The 8277-nt window shown below is 29.1% G+C and overlaps 1 protein-coding gene and 1 non-coding gene across 3 annotated transcripts; both read right to left on the bottom strand.

Moving 5' to 3' along the window:
• Positions 1-3389: 3389 nt before the first annotated feature.
• On the bottom strand, positions 3390-3462 carry TRNAR-ACG (transfer RNA arginine (anticodon ACG)). Its single transcript has one exon. It is a non-coding gene; the product is annotated as a tRNA-Arg (tRNA).
• Positions 3463-3756: 294 nt separating this feature from the next.
• On the bottom strand, positions 3757-7895 carry LOC107626124 (BTB/POZ domain-containing protein At1g03010). 2 transcript variants are annotated; one of them, XM_016328912.3, is made up of 4 exons: positions 7375-7895; positions 5959-6025; positions 4676-5884; positions 3757-4388 (listed from the first exon to the last, which is right to left on the bottom strand). In XM_016328912.3, exons 1-4 carry the CDS (start codon positions 7464-7466, stop codon positions 3852-3854), a joined length of 1905 nt encoding a protein of 634 aa, XP_016184398.1. In that variant the 5' UTR covers positions 7467-7895; the 3' UTR covers positions 3757-3851. The 2 variants fall into 2 exon arrangements, with proteins under 2 accessions (XP_016184398.1, XP_016184399.1); XM_016328913.3 differs by lacking the exon at positions 7375-7895 and adding an exon at positions 6170-6308.
• Positions 7896-8277: the final 382 nt, after the last annotated feature.

The raw sequence follows: 8277 nt of genomic DNA, 5'->3' as shown, positions 1-8277 counted from the left end.
TTTTTGAAATAATTTTTTACCTAATTATCTTTTAATTGTCTTTTAGAATGATTTTAAACCTACGTACTAAGAAAGTATTACCTATGAATATCTGGAAAAAAAAGAAAAGAAAAGAAGAAGTTGATATTAATGTAAATACATAAATGTGCAGAAAATTTTGAACTTAGTTCTAAATTATAAAAAAAATCATGAAGATCACCTGGTAGAATTCTTTCCCAAGAAAGTTTAGTTGAAAAGGGAAAGTGAAAGTGAAAGGGAAAGGGAAAGAGAAATACCCCTTTGAAAGGGTTTTCTATTTTCTCTCTTTTCTCTCCGGGTTTTTTTCTATGTTTCGAATTACAACCTTCATTATTTCAATTTCATTCCTTTGTCCGAAAGATTACCACAATCACCTTATTTGCCCCTCTCGCGTGATTTTTTCACACGTGCAACTGTGCCCATGCCTATTTTTCACTTTAACATTTTATTTTATTCTATTATAATGATTATTATTTTAAAAACAAAACATACAATTTGATAAGGTTGGAGAGTTGTAGCTAGTTGTTTCTAGAAGTTAGGTTATCTGGTTCCACGTGAAGCTAATATAACCCTTAGATTTAATTTGATAAAATTTTTATTTTTTAAAAATAATTTATAAAAACTAACTTTTTAAAAAGTATAGTTTTATATTTGATAAATTAAATTAAAAATAATTTTTAATAAATATAAATAATAACAATTATATTTAATAAACTAATTTTTAAAATTTAAAAATATTATAAAAGACATAAATTTAAACGTTAAATTTAAAAATTAATTAATATGTGAAATTATATTATACTTTTAAATTTTAAAAAATACAAATCAATTTTTAAAAATTTTACTTTCTAAAAATACTGCAATTTTTTAAAAATTACAAATATAAATATATGATCTTTTTAATTTATCAAACATAAAATAAAAAATTTATATTTTTAAAAAATATAAATATTTTTTAAAAAAACTTTACCAAACTAAACCTTACTTTTATTGATATGCACTACTTTGCTAAATTAACATGTTAGCATAGTTTGTTACATAAATCTAACTATATATGGTGTATATTGAGATTTGAGGGCAATGGAACTGAAACTAAATTAAAGCAGTCAAATTCAAACCTTAAGTACTTGACGCAGGTATATGTTAGAACGTGGGTCAAAGGAAAGTTTTTTTTTTTTTTTTTTTTTTGGACGTGAAAGGAAAGTTCAAATGCTCTTTGGTTGAGCACTTTGGTTGAGTTGTGAGTTGTGACTCACTTTATCTTCCAGCTAAGTACTAATAAGTAATAACAAACCCACTCAAACAAGTCAAATTAAATGAGTTTAATTTTGATTTTATTAGGGTTTAAATATGGCGGTCTGAATATTACAAACCCTCTTTTAATTTGTAGTTATTCAAAAATTACAAAATGAAATTATGTTATACAATTAAAAACGATCTAATATAGATATTTAATTTATTTCAAGGATTTTGCACAAAAATAAAAAACCATTTTTTGTAAAACATGTTAATTAAAGATATTATTTGTAGATTTTATTCTTTGATGAATATTTGATTAATTAATTTAAACAATGAGATATATTCATTAAATGTTAATTTTTTTATAATTTAAAAAAAAAAACTTTTTTAAAATATTTTGAGAAGAGATAAGTATATGTACTAACATTAAAATTCACTATGTCAATATTTCTTGTGCCAGCAGAATGCTATCTGTAAGATAATATAATATAATAGTATTATTTGTAAGTTTTATTCTTTAATAAATATTTGACTAATTAATTCAAACAATAAAATGTATATATTTTATTTGTAAATCATGTTAATTACGATTGATACATAATAAAAAATATATAAATTAGATTTATTAGAATAATAGATAATTAACAGAATTTTAGTTATTAAATAATATTTTTTGTTTAATTTCAAATAATTTTTTTTAAAATATTTAAAAAAAATAAAATATGCATTCTCATATCAAAACGTACTATTAAAACTATCAACTATTAACATGAAGTTCATCATCCAATAGATAGGAATTTTTATACTGAAATGATAACTCAAAGGAGGTATATTTTCACTGAAACCTTGTGCTTTGACCCTAACGTAGCAGGCTTCATATTCAGCTGTTTTAAAGTCGAAGAAGTGTCTCCGAAATCTACCAAACAATTTCCCAAGTTCTTCTCTCGATCTTTTCGGGTGATCTTGAAGAATTACTGGGTTCTCAATGTGTTTATATTTTTATCAAATAATATAATAAATTAGATATAAATAGCTATGATACTCTAATTAGAAATGACAACATTATTTGAATTCTGGAGTACCCATTTTGTTCTTTTCGTTTGGAGTGGATTTTTAGAGGCGACTAATAGGGTGAGTTTAAATTTGGATAATATCCATTTTGGTATATATATGAAGTCAGATGGGATATAAACTAAATCTCGAAACGATTCTTACTAAAAATAATGGGATCGGATCAAATATTGGCAATTTCTAAGTTTGGATACAATTCGCACGTTTGTGGATCCGATTGGATTGAATCTCGAATATATCTGCAAAACATATAAATATTTAAAATTTTTTTTTAAAAAAAATCAATAAAATACTATTTTTCTATTATTTTAAACATGTTTATTCTTATAATATTATTAAACATAATTTTTTTAAATAATAAAAATAAAATAATATAATATATATGATAATTATTAATTGAAATAAAACATAAAAATAATATTTACTTATTTATTTATTTTTGCGGATCCGCAGATATGCGAATACCTACATTAAATTCGCAATCCGAACCTATTAGACTGCGGATCGAATTCGGATAAATACAATAGATATGTGGGTCGGATCCGATCCATGAACACCTCTATGTAATATAATATATGTAAATCAATTAGTAAAATGAATAATAATATTGTATTATTTTTAATTTTTTATTTTTATTTATGTTATTTATGTGATAATGATTATATAAATTTTAAAATTTTATTTTATTTGTTAAATTTTAATAATTATAGAGACAGATAAGAGATAAGAGTGAGACAAATACTCATAGAGACATATTAGAGTTTAATTTTTTATTATCTACAAGTAAGAACCAAGTAGATTTACTTTACCAATAACACTTAAAAAAATCTTATTTCTCACTCAAATACTTCTCTAAAAATTAAAATAAAAAAATAACCAATAATAATAAATTTGAGATTGGCTTAAATGATAAGTCTGTCACACTAAAATAAAATAGTCACAAGTTTAATAATTGGAGTTAACAAAATAATTTTTTTATAAAGTAAATTTTGGAAAGGAAAAGATAACCTATACAACTTTCTCTCAGATGTCCGTTATAGATAGTATAGATTAAAAAACTGCGACTCCACTGGGGATCGAACCCAGAATCTCTGGTTCCGTAGACCAGCGCCTTATCCATTGGGCCATGGAGTCACTGTTTCCCGTTTTCTAATTTTTACTATAAGTAACCAATATTTAATTGAAGTATAAAATAGTAAAATACAGAGAAAGCGTAAGCATAAGATAAAATTCGAGCATATCCTATTTCATATAAACACAATGATATTGTATTGCTAAACTCTAAAGCATGCGCGAAAGTGCAAAACCATGTCTAAATTAAGAATTAAGATACATTGTTCCCTTAATGATTCCTGCAACGAACACATATATGATATATCAATCCATAAACAGTGATAAAAGAAATTAAAAAATTATCCACAAGAAAAATAGGAAACAATCATGCCATGCATTGATACACACTATACATTATGTCATACTAATATATTTAGGGATATATATTACACATTATTATACTATACTAGTCATGAAACTGAGTGACGCCTTCTCCTAGGGAAAGGGAATCTGCTTTCTGAACTAGCACCATTTGGCTTAATGCTAGATATCCTAAATAGAATATTAATTTTGCTAAGTTTTCTTGACAATGATTTGAATAGCCTGCTTGCAGAGCGTGTCTTTACAAGCCCCTGCTTCATTGAAACGTGATCTTTCTCCAAATCAGTTAGCCTCATTCGCATTCTCGCAACCTCCAGCTTCAGCTCCCGGTTCTCTCTTCGCACCGAAGCGTAGTTGTCTCGCGGAGAAATGGCTCCGCTTCCTGCTCCGCTCCCCGAGCGTTGAGGGAACTGGCCGTTGAATCCTCCGCCGAAGAAGATCTGGTTGTGTCCTCCGTTCATTGCGTTTCGCAGCCGGATTTGCTCGAAGTAAAGAACTTGAACCGCCATTTGTACCGGCAGCCTTTCGTTTTGCGCTGCATGGCTGCATGCTTCTTGAGTCAGTTTCTGACAATCAATGGCCTTGCAAAGACGGTATCGATCTGAGTCCTTTATGTTTGGATGAACCTGCACAAGAAAAAAGCAAACAAATCAAAGACAATAGTCTAGTCTCTGTTAGAAATATAATTATTTATTCATACAGCTTCTCCTATCAACTTAAATTTTTGAAATTAGTAGTTTCATGACATAATATCAGAACTTTTATGATCGAAACGTCCATAAAATTTAGCTTAAGATCCTATCTGCTTGAATTTTTTGGGAGAAGTAGTTTCATGATAGACGAGCAATTCTTAGTTATTGTCTATCTAAGAATTTATCTTACCATGAAAACAAAATCGAGAAAGAATTCTTACCTTAAGGAAGATATCAACAGCTCTATAGAGTCCATCACTAACTACTCTGGCGTGATCTGGAAGTAGCTCTGCAAGCGATATAAACTTGGATGGTGACAAGTTTGGATCGAGTGCTACTTCGGTTAGAAAATTGTCCAGCAATTTTGAGACCTTAATAATTGAGCTTTGTTTTGGAGATCCAGGACTGTCATAGTCATAAACCATTTCGCTTTCGTCTCGCATTCGATTATCATCCTCCTCCTCCTCATCCAAGTTCAAGAAAATGGAAAATATCCTCACAATTGAATCTATGTCATACATTATTGCTGTGTTCTGCAAATTTTGCTGCGAATTTGTCGGAATTAGTATGTCTTCAAGGATTGCCTGATCAAGCTGTAGGCCAATCCTTCTCTCCAGATCGGATCTGCACGACGAAGAAGCGAACACAGCAATTGCAGCCTTCAACAAACTGGATAGAAACGCCATTGGAACGGGACTTTTCCTTGATTGCGTAGGCAGCAAGCTAACAATGGCTTCCACAATTATCCTCTGTCTCTTTTGCAACTCCAAGTCAGATGAACTTCCCTTGAAAAATTGAGGATCCTTGCTAATACTAACAATCCCCTGAAGCGAATTGTGCGCGTAATTTATCAAGATCTTGCTGATCATTTCTTGTTTTAGTCCCTTCGACTTCACGGCCGTCAGAACTCTCTGGAAGAATTCAAGGCTAAGAATATTGAGAGACTTCCCCCACCAATCCGACGGCGTCTCCGGTTCCATGCTAGAAATAGTCTTGGAAGGGAAGTTATGATCCAATTTCAACAATCCAGAGGTAAGCTGTTCTTTACATGCATTATTCGCAATCGCGTTGATTAGCCTGCTAACAAGGTTGATCTCTTCTGAGTATGGAAGAAGAGTTTCGCAGCGATGAAGCACGGTTATGGTGCTTGATGTGTTAGGTAGAACGGTATCCTTTAGATATGATTCAACTCTTGTTTCCAAGTTCTTCTCTGCATACTCCTCTGTCATTTCAAGAAAGTGTGATACACATTTTAGAATAGCAACATTGGAGAGTGTTAATTCAAGATTGATTCCATAGCAGAATTTCGCAGCTAGCTCGAACGATTCTAGGCCGCCCGGCACGTTCGCCAGACTTATGCGCGAAACCTTCGAGTCTTTAGCCTCTAACAGCAGTTTCCTTATTCTTCCACTCTTAGAAACCAGAGGAAACTGTGAAAAAAAAAATCCACATAACTTAGATATATGCTGAATAATGCAGAAACCTAATAGAAAAATGGTGTTACCTTGTGAAGTGCAAAGCTTGAAGATCCAACTTCAATTGTAAAATCACTAGATACATCAGAAATTGGCCTGGAACAAACAAATCTAGCTGAATAATTGAATGACTTAGACATGGTATTTAAAGCAAGAATTGCAGCAACACATTGTATTATAAATTATAGTTCTTAATCAAAAATGAAAATTATGTGTTTTCTTGGTGCAGCATGTACTTACAATCAATTCAATGCACAAAAATGAAGTTTCAATTTTTTTTTTTTTCTGTATGTGTTGTGTTGTGTGCACTCCACAAAACCAAAAGACAATATGTGATATTTCCATGATCTAGTGTTGCAGTTGAAGGATGGACCCAACTAAATAAAAACAACTTTTTTAGTGGGACTATATGTTTTGTCAGTTACTTCAGACAGTATGGTTACACAAGGTTAAGTCCAAATTTAATAATGGAGTATTGGTTGCGACACTTTATATGGTGTGGATGGAACCCCCTTAAAATTTAATCCATAATATCACTAGTGAAAAAATGAGAAATGGAAACTACACAAATATTTTCACATATCAATTGCAATTTCTGTAAAATTTTAGAGTAGAACTCAATTGTCAAAATTTGGTGCCTCCCAACTCATTTTGCACTTCCAAAATTACTTACATATGGCTTGACAATGAAAGAATAAAAAAATTCAGATGTGACTTGGGACAAATAGATGGTGAGGCATTTATCACACCAATTCTGTACTTATTTCACAGTTTTACTAATACCTACTATAAGGTGTAGTAATCCACATTTTTATTTATTAAATAATAATAATATAAAATTAGTTAAAATAGTGTAAATATTTTATTTTTAAATAAAAAATCTTAATTCAACTCTTAAAAAATAGAAATATAGATAGTAGATAAATACCTACTACCAATTACACAACTTTAAGCAGGAAAAAAAGAAAAAAGAAAAAAGAAACACAGAAGAATACAAGGATTACATCAAGATTTGGTCAAGGGTTATTGGTTAAAATAGAAGATAAGACAAAAAATAAAGTGTGATGAATTTTGTAACTAAAATTGAAAACAATAAACAATTTTAAAAAAAAGTTATTAAAAGAAAAACTAAATAAAACAGGTGTATTTTAATTTTTAGCTGTATTCCTTCTGAAAGAACTGAACATTCAAGCATAAAAAGAACATGATAATGAGACTAAGAAGTGCAACAAATAAGATTGAGAGACCAGAAAACTAAAATCAAAATTTTAAAATTTTATTCATAACATCTCATGAAGTTATCTTTTCTAAATATTTAAGCAGTTAATTATAGGCAGATAAACAAGTATATCTGACTAACATATAAAATAAAATAGAACAAAAAATAAATAAATAAAATGGAATTAAGCATATATGTTTCAAGAGCAAGAAAACTAATTAATTACCATTCAGTGGCATGCCTTATGCTTGAACTTGGACGGAAGGTTCTTTTTCCTGAAATGCTAGGCTTCAATTCACCAACTGTTACCACTCCCATCTCCAAGAAGAAAATAAAAAAAAAAAAAGAAAAAAAATGAACCTTGAAATTATTATGAATGAAACCTTAGCTTATACACACCCCAGTAGATTAAAAAGAGAGAACTATATTTGCATCAGTCTTCTGAAGAAGTGAAGGCAACATTGAACTTATGCAATTGCTAAAAGGTTGTCTGGTGTGTGGTGATGACTTTGAAAATTTATATTATTTATTATTATTATTATTGTAAGAGTTTATAATGATTAAAAAAAATAAACTTGAAGTAAAGTCAAGAGGGAAAACGCAGGTGTGGTTGCACTTTTCGGTGAAAGGTGATGAATAAAGTGTGACTTTTAATTTCTTTTGTTTTTGTTACAATGTTTTTTGTCTTAAGAAATTGCAGGAATCCGGAGGAATTGCAGTGCTTTTAGGGGGTTTGTAATAATGACTAGGGAAAGCTATTCACATAAACATTATTATCATCATAAACTAGCTCTATTATGTGTAAAGCAAAGTGGAAATTAATAGGATGAGTTGGATTACATGATTATAATGAGAAGTTAACAACCATGGTATATTATATTATAGATTAGATTATTTAGTAGTTATTAATTAATTTATATTTTTAAGTATCAAAATATTCATCAATTTAATTTTATATATTTTTATTTTATTTATTTAGCTAATTGATTAGATTTTTATATTAATAGATTTGGAGTTTTTTTTTTATCTTTAGTAATAAAATTGTGGTAGTAAAATGAAATTAAATAATTTTAATAACAACCATAATATAATTTTATACCATTTTTAGAATAGTGCAATAGAAAATTTC

Source organism: Arachis ipaensis, chromosome B2, assembly GCF_059453495.1.
Source record: "Arachis ipaensis isolate K30076 ecotype BB chromosome B2, ASM5945349v1, whole genome shotgun sequence".
Taxonomy (NCBI): Eukaryota; Viridiplantae; Streptophyta; class Magnoliopsida; order Fabales; family Fabaceae; genus Arachis; species Arachis ipaensis.
The sequence above is the reverse complement of the archived record's forward strand: the minus strand, read 5'-3'. Positions and strand labels throughout refer to the sequence as shown.

Coding starts and splice junctions, on each gene's coding strand:
- LOC107626124 (XM_016328912.3), bottom strand. CDS start 7,466: ATGGGAGTGGTAACAGTTGGTGAATTGAAGCCTAGCATTTCAGGAAAA. Junction 5,885..5,958: donor CAAGCTTTGCACTTCACAAG/GTAACACCATTT, acceptor TTTTTTTCACAG/TTTCCTCTGGTTTCTAAGAG. Junction 4,389..4,675: donor CTGTTGATATCTTCCTTAAG/GTAAGAATTCTT, acceptor TTTCTTGTGCAG/GTTCATCCAAACATAAAGGA.